General features: G+C 37.0%; 1 protein-coding gene across 2 annotated transcripts in view; it reads left to right on the top strand.

Annotated features, from left to right (window-relative positions):
* The window catches only part of itsn2a (intersectin 2a), a 42,410-nt gene that overhangs the window by 13,649 nt on the left and 12,256 nt on the right, over positions 1-16,505 (top strand). Inside the window, exons 2-19 of one of the 2 annotated variants that reach the window (XM_079584377.1) lie at positions 615-675; positions 4,788-4,880; positions 5,608-5,671; positions 6,245-6,408; positions 7,233-7,424; positions 7,575-7,635; positions 8,916-9,058; positions 9,177-9,240; positions 9,954-10,091; positions 10,181-10,275; positions 11,396-11,691; positions 12,067-12,204; positions 12,336-12,476; positions 12,950-13,034; positions 13,155-13,294; positions 13,774-13,854; positions 14,992-15,128; positions 15,399-15,676. In XM_079584377.1, coding sequence (XP_079440503.1) covers positions 669-675; positions 4,788-4,880; positions 5,608-5,671; positions 6,245-6,408; positions 7,233-7,424; positions 7,575-7,635; positions 8,916-9,058; positions 9,177-9,240; positions 9,954-10,091; positions 10,181-10,275; positions 11,396-11,691; positions 12,067-12,204; positions 12,336-12,476; positions 12,950-13,034; positions 13,155-13,294; positions 13,774-13,854; positions 14,992-15,128; positions 15,399-15,676 — 2,317 coding nt within the window. In that variant the 5' untranslated portion in view covers positions 615-668. The remainder of the gene's footprint in view (positions 1-614; positions 676-4,787; positions 4,881-5,607; positions 5,672-6,244; positions 6,409-7,232; positions 7,425-7,574; positions 7,636-8,915; positions 9,059-9,176; positions 9,241-9,953; positions 10,092-10,180; positions 10,276-11,395; positions 11,692-12,066; positions 12,205-12,335; positions 12,477-12,949; positions 13,035-13,154; positions 13,295-13,773; positions 13,855-14,991; positions 15,129-15,398; positions 15,677-16,505) is intronic. The other variant, XM_079584378.1, reaches the window with a different exon arrangement.

Genomic DNA, 16,505 nt, shown 5'->3' with positions numbered 1-16,505 from the left:
CATGATTGACAATCTGCTGCTGTGTGAATGTAGCCATGGGCACCGTAACTCTCACCCTAACTGGACTTCTAGATGTTTCCAGCAAGTGTTTAAATGGGCTCCGAGATCCTCAGTTGTTTTGGGAGTTTGTGTTTGTTCAATCTGCCCGTGGAGCACCAATAGGATTCAGTTGTGAGATGCAGGGCTAGTTTCCCAGAAAGAGCTTTAGAGAGAAGACAGAAACGAACAATCGCTTTGCATTAGGCGAAAACACTCTGGCACAATCAATATCCTGTTTGTGTGTGAGTGCGTGATGGTGCACGGGGGATTGTTGTATGCATGTGTGTTATGGCAAACAACATGATTGAGTGTAAGCAGAAAATGGATAGAAACAATGGACGAAATATTCAAAAGCAGCTGAGAAGAGATGCATCTCCCTTTGTCCAATCTTTAAAAGCACTCTTTTCCATTCTCATCATTACTCTCTACTTGTTTCCTTCTTACCATTTAATTATTTTCACTTGTTCACAGTCTCTCTCTCTCTTGCTTCACCTCTATCTCTTCCCATCATAGTGTGTCCTCTGTTGCTCTTCTACATGTAAAATCCTCCTCACACTCTCTCTCTGTTTCTCCAGATGAGTATTAGCCAGCCGGTCGAGTAGAGGATCCCTCACATCCCACCTGCAGTCATGAATGGTAAGAACACAGCTCTTTTGTGTCAAGGGCATGACATTTCTTTAAATCCATTAACCCTTGTGTATTTTAAAACCCATTTGACTTTCTTCTGTGGATCACAAAAGGAGATGTTTAGCAGAATGCCCAAGCTGCTCATTTCCATACAATTAAAGTGAATGGTGACCATGACTGCTAAAGGCTTGACTTTAAATAACTTAAATTTCAACCTGTTCCTCAAACGAAGCTATCATAATGCCTCCTCTTGGAATATAGTCATATGGACCACTTTCATGATCTGTTTATCATGCATTTTGTCTTTTTTTTTTGGAGTTTGACTGCTGGTCCACATCCAGTTTTATTATTTAGAAGCGAGCAACTCAGACAGCCTACTAAATATCTTCTTTTGTGTTCTGCAAAAGAATGTTATACGGGTTTGGAATAACATGAGGGTGAGTAAATGATGACAGCATTTTCAAATTTAGCTGAACAATCCCTTTAAAAGGATGATGAGGTTATAGAGAATAATTCAGACGCATTTGGCTTGTGTGCTGAATCACTACAGCATAGAACATTAGCAGAACTGCTCTCTGAGAAAAATATATCCGAGGTTTTGGTGTTGTAGAATATTGTTGAGTGAACAGTCTTAATCGTTATCAAAATGTTCTTCTGATAACAGACATTTTTTTAGATTCAGCAGAATCAGCACAGTGTGTGTATAGAACACACCCAGTCGAAAGTTACTAATGACTGCTTCCCTATTTATACAGTATAGGGATATGCTAATATTTGCTAAACTCCATGAAAGGATTTTAACAGGTTTTTGAATATTTGCTACACTTGCTCTTAAAAACACTTTCAAAATTGTATTACCTAATGTATTTCGGTTAATTCTGTGATTTAAATCTGCCTCCATCACAACTTTTTAAAATGTACAATTTAAAACAACAATTTTAAAATGTACTCTGGTGGCACCATGGACAAAATTAGTTTGAAGGCACTGTAAGCATTAAACACAATTGCGTACAGTAAATGTCCAGAAACTTGGTAGTACCATATACTTGTTTGTGAAGGAAATCTGAAGAACCAGTTTGCTGTGGTTCAAGTCCGCTCTTGCTGATGGTTTAATGAAATATTTATCTTAAGATAAGCAAGAGAAAGAGAGCAAGCAAAGTATGTTTAATATCTTGGGTGTGTTTTGTAATGTGACTGTCAGGGTTTGGGTTGGTGGAAGTAGCGAGGACTCAAGTGCAGAGAAATACAGCTTTTATCAAGTATAAAATTAAACAAAAACAAATACAAACAAAAACTACCCGAGGGGAAAAACAAGACAGACTGGACTTGGCAACAGGATCTAGGCAGGACACACAAGGGGTAGCTACATTCGACGACAAAACAGCACAGGACTGTAAACACAGGGAGTATAAATAGGGAGAACAAACAAAGGAGGTAATGAGGGAGGACAGGTGGGGCAAATGAATCACTAATCAGGTAACAAGATGGGAGGGGCTAGACAATCAACAGGAGAGCACATGGCACAAGGAAACATAACAGCCATGTGCGCACACCTAACATGACAAAAAACACAAGCACATGGCCAGTAAAAAAAATCACCAGCCATGTGCTCACACAAAACGAGACAACATGAAAGCACACAGCTAGTGTAAAACACAGCATAAGACATGAAAGCTCATGAAACAAGGCACACAGACAAGACAAAACAGGAGTGTCAGGGCTCTGTCACAAAAACAAGAAATGACTAGACCGAAGTGACAGAACCCTGACAGTGACTTTAAAGTAAGCCTTCGCTAAATTTAAGCATTTACATTAAAGATACAATTTCTCACTTTAAGAAAATCCCAGGAGGGATTTTCAGGTGTGTTTGTTAAATGCCGCGTCAGGGTGGTGGTAACAGTGGGGAAGCTGAGGCTGCAGGTTTGAACACTAGTAGTTGGTTTCTGAGATCAGTCATATTTGTGTAATGGCTGGTGTATATTTGATGCTAAATCATCTCAAATAAATGCTAATGTCAGCACAGTGAAGGGCATTTTGGCATTTTTTAGGAATAAGTTCTGTGTGTGTGTGTGTGTGTGTGTGTGTGTGTGCTGGGGTGCTTATTTTGTCTCTGTACTCATTCATTTATATGTGTGTGTAGTGGCTAATCCCATTTGCGCTTTTGGGAAAGAGTCGCCTCTTCACAGTGTAATTAACTTGGAAGTGCACTGTAGATAAACAGATATTGTTTGTTTATAATGTTTGGTATTTTTGGATGCAAGGACATTTTCTATGCTTCTGTAAATTAAATACGTGTATGTTGGTATCTCAAATTTGCATAGTTGTTTCTGTATAAGTGCTAATGCTGAATTAGCACAAAAGCAAACCTGATACTTCTTGAAAACAAAGAAACACTTTCACTTTAATAGCTGGATGGGCCTGAATAAGTAATAAAGCTTGATTACATGTTTCACTGTGTCGCCTTGAGAGATTAAAATTTCCCAAAGGAGCACCTGAATACACCATCACACACTCCCTGATTCCCACACTGACACACTCCGTTGCCACGTTTCAATGTTAGGAGACCTGATTGTCTTTAAATGTATTATAAAAAGAAACAATAACTAAAAGTTGTTTTAGTGCTGAATTTTTTTTTTGTTGATGTAAACTAATATAGCCAGGTTATTTCAGCCATATTAAATTTTTTATTTTTTTTTACTCGGGACAGTGTTTGCCTCATGAGCGGTGTCCCAACAATTCCCCCCAAATGTAAATATGTCCCTGGTTCTGCTTTTAGACTCAATGACTTAAAATGAACCATCCTCAATGTCCTTGTAACTGCCTGTGCGTCACAATAGGATGACATTGCAGAGAAGGAAAGCTGTTGTTTTACTATTGCAAATTGTTTTAGATAATCAGCCTACAATATATGCTTCACAATGTAAAACCATTTTTGAAGCTGTTCAGAAAACGTTTCTTTAAAGGTGCACCATCAACAACACATTGTCACACGGTGACCCGCTTCATGTAAAAATGAGATAAAACGGCTTTTATTAGACTACTGATATGAATGAAGTCATGCGAGGGAACGTGATTTCAAACATATGGAAGAACGGTTAACTTATTTAGAAATGTATCTTTTTTTAATAAAAATTTCTGAGTGCACCTACTTTGTTCAAGGTTGGACTAATTGCTTCTTTTTTTGTCACAAAAAGTTTCCTGAAGAAAAGGCTGCTTATCTCAAATGGTCAAATCGTTTTAATCTTTTGGTGAATGGGCTAAATTTCCATAAAGAAAGACATCACATGATTTCACAGACCTGCACTTAATTAATCATGATGGCCTTTTTCTGAATCTCAGCACTGCTGACAATGCAGGAAACATGAGCTGAAAGTACTGTTTGTCCTCCCCAGAGAGAAAGCGAGACTGAGAAAGAAATAATAAATACTGTAAGTGGGTGTATTAACATTTGTCCCTCCCAATGCATTCATTAATATAAAATATATTTAATTAGCAATTGCGACATTGTTAATATATGCACTTTTTCTGTTTATATAAATGTTTATAACGTGCATACAGTAGGTATGAAAACAATGTTTTTAAAGTCTGTTTGAAGCAAACAATGTGGTCCGAGCTGCTATTTAGCTGTATTTTTCAAACCAAGTGCTGTCTGCACCTATTAAGAGCAGTGCCAAAAACACCAGCAGGTGATAAAAGGCTTGTCTTCAGCACTCTCTGTGAAAGCTGTGTTGAGATTGACCCACTTTCAGCATGTTAAGTGGCAGGCAAGTTGTTATTGGGCACTGGGAGTTTAGATGGATCTTCTCCTGCTGCCTCTGAAATACATCATGGTTTACAATAATAATACTTAATAATTATTAATGGGGCCATCATTCCATTAAAATGTGGAAAATATGCAGCCTCCCTCACTCCCTCCCTGCAGCCAGACAGAGATTTCTAATGCCTCGATCACACAAGCCAACAGCCCTTGTCAAAGCAACAGACAACATCTCGCAGAGAACTGGCAGGAACTTCAAGACCCAGAAAGTAGAAAAACAACAGCTGATCTTGGAAGAGATTTGTGAAGACAGAACATAATTATCTAAACTCTTTCACTTTCTCTGTCCCTCTCGTTTTCACAGGTGGTTTTACTATTTGGGCGATAACTCCAGAAGAAAGGGGAAAACATGACAAACAGTTTGACTCCCTGGCTCCCACTCTGGGCTATTTGTCAGGTAAGACCACACACATACTGTGACCACTCAAACGTTTGGTTTCAGTGAGATTTTCATTTATTTTTTGTAAGAAATCTGTGCTTTTATTTTGCATACACTCTAAAAAATGCTGGGTTGTTTTAACCCAGTTTTGGGTCAAATATGGACAAACCCAAACGTTGGATCAAAAATGTAATTTAAAAATTTGACCCAATGGCTGGGTTTGTCCATATTTGAACCAAAATTGGGTTAAAACAACCCAGCATTTTTTAGAGTGTAGACACATTAAATTAATCAAAAGTGACAGTAAAGCCATTTACAATTTTACAAACAAATTATATTTCAAATAAGTACTGCACTTTTAAACGTTATATTCCTACGTTATATCACATATTCCTGAAAAAAACAGTTTCCACAAAAATATTAAGCAGCACAACTTTTTTCAACTCCGATACTAATAAGAAATTCTTGAGCACCAAATCAGCATATTATAATTATTTCTGACTGACTGAAGTAATGATGCTGAAAATTCAGTTTTCCATCAGGATTACATTTACAAAAGTTCTTTTAAACTGTAATATTTCACAATATTACTGTTGTTACTGCAGTTTCGCTTTGCAAAGTATACATGAGTATATATATATACTTTGTACTATAAGACTTTCAAAACAAAATCTTTTTGGTACATATATTCTGCATATAATCTACTTATACAGTGCAAATAATTGTATGTTTTATTTCTTTTTAGGAGATCAAGCACGAAAGTTCTTCCTGCAGTCTGGTCTTCCCACAGCTGTCCTGGCAGACATCTGGTAAGTGTACACACACGTACACACACCCTTAATGTACATACAGTAAATGCGTAATCCGGTTCTTCTCTCTTGCCCTTCCCATTTCTCTCACAAAAAAAAAGTTGTATTAAATACGTTAAGCATGTATGACTTTTGACTCCACTGTATATCTCTGTGCATACAAATAAACTGTGTCTCTATGGTTGTGTTTTCTATGACAGAACTGGATTTATCATAATAGTGTTGTGAAATGAATGTGTGTGGGACAATGTGATTTGTAGCCAGCCACATACCTCTCCGGAGGGTGGAGGTTCCCAAAAGTAACCTCTTCCTGTCTGTGGTTAGTCTACTGGTGTAAACACTGTCGCCCATCCACAAACAGGATGTAGATTTACTGATGCAGGATACAGAAAGTTTGATTTGAGTTTATAGCATTTGCTTGTTCTCATAAATAAATACGTTAGCACAACAAAAATCCGAGCCCAAAATAATGCTGCTCTGTCATTACGCACCAACTGAGTTTCTCCATTGGGATTGTAATAGCAATTAGTGCTCTGTAAGCCACTTTTGATGAGAATGGCTGCTTCCTTTCAGGGCACTGGCGGATATAGGAAAGGATGGGAAGATGGACAGATTGGAGTTCTCCATTGCAATGAAACTAATTAAACTGCAGCTGCAGGGTCAGCCCCTCCCATCCAACCTGCCAATCATCATGAAGCAGACGCCTACCCCTGTTATGACATCATCATCACGCTTTGGTATGAGTTGATAGCTGGTTATTTAACGTCGGGTGAGGTTTGTTTGCTTTGTTAAGTTTGTTGAGTCTTTTACAGATTGTGACTTAGATTATGCTGAAATGAAGAAATATATTCATATTTTTCATATATAATCTCAAAAATGTGTAAATGGTCAATATTAACACTCTAAATAAAACAGTATTGTTATTGTTAACTAAAAATATTTAAATGTTTTTGGTAATTGAAAAAAAAAAAAGTAGCCTAAGTTAAAAAACGTAAATAAAAATTACAAATGCTGCCTCGGCAACTAACTGAAATAGGTTGAAGTACTAAAATGACTAAAACTGAAACTGAAATAAAATAAACGAAAGCTTTGTAGAAATAAAAAAACATTTAAACGCATAAATGACTAAAACTTAAACTAAAATGAAAACGGAAAATATAAAAATAAAAGCTCATTCAAAATATTAATAAATACTATAATCGTATGTAAATAATACTAAAATAACACTGAAATAAAATTACTATTATGTCTAAATAAATTAAACATAAAACACTAAAATCTAAAATCAATCATTTTACATGTTACATATGAACGTACAATATGACAAAGGGATATTCAACATGAGATTTTCAACAGATTACATTCAGTGTAATTCAATTATTAGTGTTTTTAAAGATGACTTGAAGTGAGCATTAGATGACGGCAAAAGTAAAAGAAATGTAGAACTAGTGAAAATAAGCCTGAACCACACAGTATAGTCTGATATATACTCTATATAAAGGATATGGTATCAATAAATCTTCTAGAAATGATCTCAAATAATCTGTCTGTTTTATTTTAGGTATGGGTTCCATGCCAAATCTCTCTGCCATGTCAGTGATGCCCATCCGAATGCCCATCCCCCCAGGCCCCGCCGTGACCCCTTTGGTCCCTGCGCCCGCCCTAATGTCAGGACCACTGCCTCAGATGCCCAACTCTCTCAGTGTGCCAGCTTTACCTAACGGCAATGCAACTCTCCTCACACTAGCACCAGGTATCCTGAATTCATTCACATGCAGCATTTTACAGACCAGTATTATGCCGTTACTATGAAATCTTTACGCATTGATTAACTGCATAATCTACAACTGCATACCGGTAATAAAAAATTTAAGTAATTGTTTTTCTTCTTTTACCTTTTCAGCATTCCCAGCCACTAGTGGTCTGAGTAAATCTCACTCGCTCTTGGACCTTGGCTCTAGCAGGTGTGAACCCCAAAGTTCAATGTTTGTATTGGAATTGGGCGTAATATCTGTTGTAGGCAACAGTGTGTTTGTTTCAGTCAGAGCTAAAAAAAGACAGAGATTTTCTTAGAACTGGGCTTGTTTCACCAGTACTAGAAGTTTGTAGTAAATAAGAGTGTGTTTGCTGATAGAGTCCTTGAACAGCACAGCTGTCTCCTCGTATCTTAATTGGATCTTGTTAGAGTTCCTCCGAGAGTCATCCAACCTCCTTGTGGTGGTACAGAAGCATGTAATAAACCCACTAAAACCTGCTCAGTGCCCGTTTAAAAATGAATTTGGGTCTAAGGCCGGACGATATATCGAATATACACAATGTATTTGGGATGACTATCCTGGTGATGTAAAATTGAGCAACATTATGTATATCGCAATCATTTTAATGGACTTTTTTAAGCCCTAAAGTTTCAATGAATCATTTCAAAACAAGGTTCAACAATTCACTGGTGTCACTACTAAGACATATTAATAGAAATTGTTCATAAATAAAATATCAAATTATATATTAAATGTTTTAGTGAAAATATATGTAGAGAATCGTCAGAATCATAATTTTACTCACATAACCTGACTCTACATGTTATTTAAGTCATATCTCACACTCTCTCCCCCTCTCATCCTGTTATTTTTCATCATTCCAGCCAATTCCTAACTGTAGAAGGCAGCTGAATCCTGTTAGTGTTATCTTTGTATTTAAAAATCAGTTAACTGACAGCAGTGAGTTGGAATACTGCGGAATTGCTCATAATTATGAGTTTTAATTACGATTTTTAATGGTCCCGGTAGTGGTAATTACGGCCCTAACAAGGATTCAGCAAACCTTGCTCAGACATATCAATTATTAAAAGTATGATGTCACAGCAGAATCTCACAGCACTGGAGGAAAAGCTGATCTTGCAGCTAGTCTACTTTATCATGGTTCATGAAAGGATTATATTAGTGTTAATGAGCATCTGCTAAATGGAGCTCATTTGAAAATAATTATGCATGCAAATGCAATTTCTGAATTAAAGAGTGCTGTACAAATAAAAACTGTCAGGAATTATCTGAACACATGCATGATTTGGATAATCAATATGATCTATATTTAGCATTAGTTAGCACATTCAAGGATGTCATGCATGTATTAATTAGGTGCAATACACAGTAATATTTAGAGTATTAATAAATCATTTTATTTACTAGAGAAACTATATTTGAAAATGAAAAGCATTACAAATTTATTTATAACTTTTTTTCCGCAGTTCTAACTCTTCCTCCACCACCTCCCTTGCGAGTAACTCCCCCAAAATGAGCGCATCTGATTGGGCGGTGCCTCAGTCGTCCCGTCTGAAATACCGGCAGCAGTTCAACGGCCTGGACAAGCTGATGAGCGGATACCTGTCAGGTGAGTGTGTGTTGTAGATGTCAGGAAGCTGAGGGAAATGGCAATGTTAGCACATGATAGTGTGTAAGCATCTCTGCATGTGTGTTGTGCGTTAACTCTTTAGTGTGTATGTTTAAAGGTCCCCAGGTCAGAAATGCCCTCACAGGATCAAACCTCACGCAAACACAGCTTGCCACTATATGGTGAGTTCACAAAATACTGCACTCACAATATCAATTTCAAGAAGAACATTGCTTTATAGACATAATTTGCATGCACTTCCTTCCTCCTATTTGCATGACTTATACATATTGTTATGTATACTACACAATTCCTTTCATTTATACTGATTTTGATAAAAAAATATAATAATATATATAATAATATATAAATAAAGACATTACATGATTTGATGAGGATGATTTGCATTTATATAAAATATATATTGCATAGAATATAATATAAAACACTATATCCAAGTCCAAATAAATCTAAGCCTAAAATAGGCTTTATTTTATATGATCATTATTGATGTACAGAGTTGCATGCTTGTTCATTACACTTTGATTTAACTTACTACATTTTAATGTGAGTGGGAAAATTAAACGGTTTCCTTAATTTTTTTTTTTTACTTTAGTTTTGGTTAAAGGTAACTTATTTTTAATGCATATTCTTTTTTTTTTTTTTAATTGTATGAGATAAAAAAAAAGAAGAAGCCAGAACTCTGGATCACATTTTATTACTCTAAGCCGTGTGTTAAACACCCACTTCCACAGTGTTACGTCTGCTGTTTAGGTGCCAGTTGGGTAATTCGAAATTATAATGAATCTATTTATTATCTAAAATGCTTCCAGGTTAATCACAAAAGTGTGTGCTTGTGCATGGCTATATGTCCAGTATACATCTCTATCTGCAGGACTCTTGCTGATGTAGATCGTGATGGGCAGTTGAGAGCAGAAGAGTTTATTCTAGCAATGCACCTGGTTGAAATGGCCAGGACTGGGCGGCCTTTACCTCTGACTCTACCTCCTGACCTTGTGCCACCTTCACTGAGGTAAGACACACACAGGCCCGCCCACGCTGAAATGAGCAAGTTATAAAGGAGACAGTGTTTAATTACGTGAGTGTGTGTTTGCTTTTCAGAACAGGGAAGTCATGTGATCTGCTGAACGGACCTGTTCCTCTGATTAACACAGAGCTGATTGAGCCAGAAAATCCACAGAAAAGCAAGAGCTATGGTATTTGCATCTACATATACTGTACATAATAGTGATCAACAGATTATGGGTGTTCAATATATTGCCTATATACGGTATATATACACAGAATTGCTGTAATTAAAGATTTTAAACATTGTGTTGCATTTTAAACTTGGTCTACAATAACATGCATTTAGTGTCATGTGAATGTATTTATCTAGTTCAAGGTGCTCACATTGCAAAGTTAATAATAAGTTATTACGGTTTAAGCTTTTAATTTATAGTTTTACTACAGGTTGGACAATACAACATTTCATTTTTTCAGTTTTATGCATAATTTTATGAATTTTTTCAAAACATAACAAATGTGAGGTTCTTATGCGCAAAAGGCTGCATTTATTTGATAAAAAAATACAGTGAAAACAGTAATATTGCGAAATATTATATGATTAAATACAATTTAGAAGAACTGTTTCTATTTTTAAATATTTTAAAAAGTATTTAATTCCTGTGATGGTGAAGCTAAATTTTCAGCATCATTATTCCAGTCTTTGGTGTCACATGATCCTTCAGAAATCATTTTATTATTCAAATTTTGTGCTCAAGAAACATTTCTTATTATTAATGCTCAAAACAGTTGTGCTGCTTAATATTTTTGTGGAAACCATGATGTATTTTTTCTTTAATTAATATAATGTTCATAAGAACTGCATTTATTTGAAATAGAAATCTATTAAAGTCCATTAAAATATCCTTTTGATATCGCTTTAATGCATACTTGCTGAAAAAAAAGTACCGGTATTCATTCATTATTATTATTTTTAATTCTTACTGACCTCAAAACTTTGAAGTGTGTGCAAATATATATAAGCACACTTATGCAAATACATGCTCCCATTACAAACACACACTGGCCTTATTTCTACACAGTATTGTAAATGATCTTTCTAAATAGAGCTGATTCAGCTGAACAAACAACTAAACAGTCTCTTCTGTTTGTGTTGAGATAAAATGCTGCTTTATATTTACCTCATGATATCATCTTTTTTTGAATATACATTCATACTTTTTTTGAATATACATATATATATGTAAAAATACTTGTATTGTGTTGAATTAGACACTTCTTACCTCACCTTTCTGTCTCTCTCTCTCTCAGTGTCATTGGAGGATAAACTGAGAGAGAATTTCCAGAGAGGAAATGCAGAGCTGGAAAAAAGACGTTTGGCTCTGCTGGAGGAACAAAAGAGAGAGGAGGAGAGGAGGAAAGAAGAGGAGAGGCGAGAGGAGGATAGGAGGCAACAGAAGGAGAGGGAAGAGAGAGAACGCAAGGAGAGAGAGACCCGGGAGATGGAGCTGAGGAGACAGAGGGAGGAGGAGAGGAGGATAGAGAGACAGAGAGAGCTAGAACGACAGAGAGAAGAAGAAAGACTGAAAGAATTAGAGCGACATGAGGCAAGTAGAGCACACAAGGGCAGACAGAGGTTGAACGACCACTAGAATATCACTGAAAAGCCTTACGTTTTTTCCACATGCATACATGTTTTATGAATACATTGTTTATAAACTTGATTTATGAATTACTCTACTTGTATGCACTATTTCATGGCAAAGTTTAATGCTTCTCTAATTCTGCATTTCATTACACAAGCCAAATAGGTTAAATGTGTTAAATAATTAGCATTTGATATATTTAATTAAGTGATAAGTTAACTCTAATATACACTGTACCAGTGGAGTGCTGTCCCAATTCTCATCCTAGGAAAAGGAATGGGAGTGTAATTATGTAGAATATTCATATATAGTCTCCTTCTCTTATTGCTCTCTCAGGAAGCAGAGCGACAGAGGCGAATGGAGTGGGAGAAGAGTAAACGAGTGGAGCTTCAGACACAGAGAGAAAAAGAGCAGAGCGACATACAGAGACTTAAGGACAGGAAGAGGAGTCTCGAGATGGAGCTGGAGGCAGTGGTCAGATTGCTGTTTCTTCTTTCTATTTTGTCTTATTCCATATACCTGTTCTCCATCCGATCTCTTCTCTGTGAGATTGTTGGTTAGATTATATTATTGATTAAAAACATTTCAGTCTTTTCCTCTCCTAGGGTAACAAGCATAAGCAGATCTCCGATCGGCTCAGGGACGCCAAGAGTAAAAGGCAGGTCCAGGCGGCCGAGCTAGACCTGATCAATCAGAAGAGAGAAAGCCGTATTATGGATATCAACTCCCTACAGTTGCAGTTTGAGGTATGTTGTGTTTTTTTTTGCTTGAAGAGTATAGCATTTGTTATTTTTAGGTCATACTACATGGAGGAGACAGGGAAGTCCATATGGGAAAAACTCATTGAGGTCTCTTGTTGTTCACAATATATATATATTTTAAAAAATGTATTCAGGAAGTATGTATTATATTGATCAAAAGTGACAGTAAAGGCATTAAAAATTCTACAAAAGATTTACTAGAAATGAAGTTTGAATGCTTCTGAAGGATCATGTGACACTGAAAATTTAGCTTTGCCATCACAGGAATAAATTACATTGTAAAATATATTCAAATAGAAAATAATTATTTGAACTTTTCACAATATTGCTGTATTTTTTATCAAATAAATGCTAAGTTGGTGAGCATAAGAGACTTCTTTCAAAAACATTTTGAAGTCTTACTGACCTCAAACTTTTGAGTACGGTAGTAGCCTTTATAAATGTGTTTTTTTTTACAGGAAATTCAGAGGCAGTTGAGTCGTTTTGGTCCTGAGAAGCAGCAACTGACAGACAGACTTCTACATCTAACCCAAAACAACTCAAGTGAGCACTCACGTAGACCTGAAGCAATCAATGAATAGACTACGTGGATGACTAATTTAATTTGTGTCCATTTCATCCCTCTTGAACCCGACACATTCTCTCGTTCTTTTCCCCTTTCAGGCCCTTTGATAAATGATGTGAAACAGAGTGTGTGCGAGAAAGATCTGAGCTGTCGGAAGCTGAAGGAGCAGCTGGATGTTTTGGAGAGAGAGACCACTGCTAAACTCTCACAAATGGAGCAGTACAACAGAGAAATCAAGGTCAGCGGCTTCTCTGACATTCCCAGTGTAAGCCTCGACAACATTTAAAGTGCCGTGTTTTGATTAAAGCTAATGTGGGTGTGGTTGGGGACTTGCTATCTTGGAAATTATTTTAAACCTTAATGTCCCTGTGAGGGACTCACTACTTCTCCATGTTCCTGTGATTAAAACCTACAGCTCAACTCCCAGCCCTGAAGGCAGATGATTGAGCACTTCACTACACACTAACATTCACACAGCTCACAACACTAAAGAAAACACACTATCACTAACTCACTTCCTGCACCGGTTGGTCGGATCGGAAACCTGAGCATTATACATGTGGCACTCGGCTATTGTTCAGTATACGTCTAATGTTTTCTGCTCCAAGCCTTTCTTTTTTCTTTCTTTGTGGCCATTTTTATAACCCCCCCCACCCCCCACCCCTGCTGTATCTCTCCTCTTTCTTCTCTTCCTCTATACTCCGACTGTCTTCATAGTTTGTAGATATGGATGACTGTGTGCTTCAAGGACTTCTCTCTTTGCTGGGCTGCTTAACCAATCTCTTCCTTCTAATAAAGGTTGACCTCTCTTTTTCGTTTCTTTACTCACACTCATCTCAAAGCTGCCTGTCTTTCATTCATTTCACCTTTTGCTCTTATTACTCTCCATGAAAGAAGTCTCACTTTACCCATATTGTACTGAAATGATCTCTAATGTCTGACATCGTGACCTCATAACATCTTTGTGCGTCTGTGCCATTTTCATCACTTCACAACGTTTTCTACTCACTGCCTAAAAACTAACAAACAACAGTAAAAGTAATGGGATTTTTGTTTTTAATGTTTGAAACATTTATTTTTCTAAAAGGAACAGTTTGTGCTACAGTACTGTATGTAGAACAGAACTGAGTAATAGCTGCTGAAAATTCAGCTTTGCCATCACAGGAATAAATTAAATTTTAAAATAGGTACATTTTAATTTGTAATAGTATTTCACAGTATTACGGTTTTACTGCGGTGTTGATCAAATACAGCGCTGTTGAGCACTTTCTAAAACTTAAAAAAATCTTGCTGACCCCAAACTTTTTAGCGGTAGTGTTATATTTATGAAAAAAAAACATAAATGGAACAGATCTAGAACTATTTGTTTTGCAACTTATAATTGCTCAGCACCACTCAATATAGGGCTGTAAACGATTAATCGTGATTAATCGCATCCAAAATAAAAGTTTGTGTTTACATAATATATGTGTGTATTGTGTATAATTATTTTGAATATATAAATACACTGGTTTTTTGGCTGATCTGAACCAGACCAGTCTAGAACAATGCATGTATATATTTGAGAAATATTTGCATTTATATACTGCATATATATTTTTATATTATATATAAATAGAACTATTTTATATATAAATAACAAATTTTTCTTAAATATATACATGCATGTGTGTGTATTTATATATACAAAATAATTATACACAATACACACACATATATATTATGTAAACACAAACTTTTATTTTGGATGCGATTAATCACGATTAATCGTTTACAGCCCTAACTCAATAGTGGTAAGTTGATTAGTTTGGGCAGTCAGTAAAGCTGAGCACAATGCAATACCATATACTCTATATTTGAAACCATACCAAATAATTTTATGATTTGTTATATGCATGAACTAAATGATGAAGGATTGTGTGGGTAATGTTGCAGGAGTTGAGACAGAGGCAGAGCCAGCAGCAGGACGTCCTAGAGCAGCTCAGGAGGGTAAGATCTGAGAAACTCAAAGAGATACAGAGGCAGAGGAAAGAGGAGGAGGAGAGGAAGAGGAAGAAAGAGGAGGAAGCAAGGTAAAATCGTGCTCTCAGACGAACATACATTTAACTAACTATCTTCAGTGTTAGTTACACACACACACACACACACACACACACACACACACACACACACACACACACACACACACACACACACACACACACACACACACACACACACACACACACACACTTCTCCTCTTGTGATATTTTTCAGCAAATATGCCCCCGCTTGTAGAACCCACTCATGAATGTTGAGACTCACGCCAGACTCACAGAAACATGTTGTTCATGTGCCTGTAGACAGGCGATGCTGGAGCAGGAGCGTCTGGAGCAGGAGGAAGCAGAGCGTAAGAAGAAGCTTGCCCAGGAGCGAGAGGCCAAACTCAGGGAAGAACAGCAGCGGCAGGCCCAAGCCCGACTTAAGGAGGCCCAGGAGCAGGCACGGGAGAAAGAGGAGAAGAGGAGGGCAGAAGAGAGAGAGAGAGAGAGGGAGGAGAAGGAGAGGGAGGAGAGAGAAAGGAATGAACTGGCGCTGCACACTCAGCCCTCCATGTCATACAATAGCACAGAGAACAAAAGTAAGTTTGATTAAATGTGTGTGTGTTTGTGTGTGTTTGTGTGTGTCTGTGTGTGTCTGTGTGTGGGTGATTACAGCATTCATCCACTTGGCCATGAATATGATGTTTTCATTCTATTCATTGTAATGGGTGTCATTACTCTCACAGCTTCATGATTCACTTTAATTACCTCCCATTAATTATCCGAGTTACTATAACAGTCTCCATTAGAATGTGAGTGTTTTGAGAGAATAAAGGTAATGGACTACTAAACATTTGTGGCATTTCATACAGTATGTATGTATGTATATTTTAATTTCATATCATACTCTGAACTAGGGGTGTGCGATCACTATTTTCGTGGTGGCCGGTGTCCATGCCACAATGGCTGGTGTCCATCTCCGTGTGTCCGTGCAAAATAGTAAAACCAACATGAACATGAATCGTGATATTTTTAAACTTAAACTTTTTATACTTAAAGGGATAGTTCACCCAAAAATTTAAATTCTGTCTTTATTCACTCACTCTAAGGTTGTTCCAAACCTGTATTCATTTCTTTTTTTGTGTTGAGCACAAAAGAAGATATTTTGAAGTATGTGGCTAACAAAACAGTTGCTGGTCCCTATTGACGTAATAGGAAAATAAATACTCTTCGTGTCCGGTCTCAGTGCCGCTCTCCGTGCTGGTCTCCGTGTCCGTGCCACTCTCCGTGTTCGGTGTCCATGCTACTCTCCGTGTCCGTGCCGCTCTCCGTGTCCGCTGTCCGTGTCGCTCTCCGTGTCTGTGCCGGTCTCTGTGTTCGTGCTGGTGTCCGTGCCAGTTTCTTATTGGTCAATCGTCTTGATTGTTC

The sequence above is a fragment of the Phoxinus phoxinus genome, assembly GCF_949152265.1.
Source record: "Phoxinus phoxinus genome assembly, chromosome: 16".
Taxonomy (NCBI): Eukaryota; Metazoa; Chordata; class Actinopteri; order Cypriniformes; family Leuciscidae; genus Phoxinus; species Phoxinus phoxinus.
Note: the sequence above shows the minus strand (reverse complement) of the source record. Positions and strands in the feature narration are given on the sequence as shown.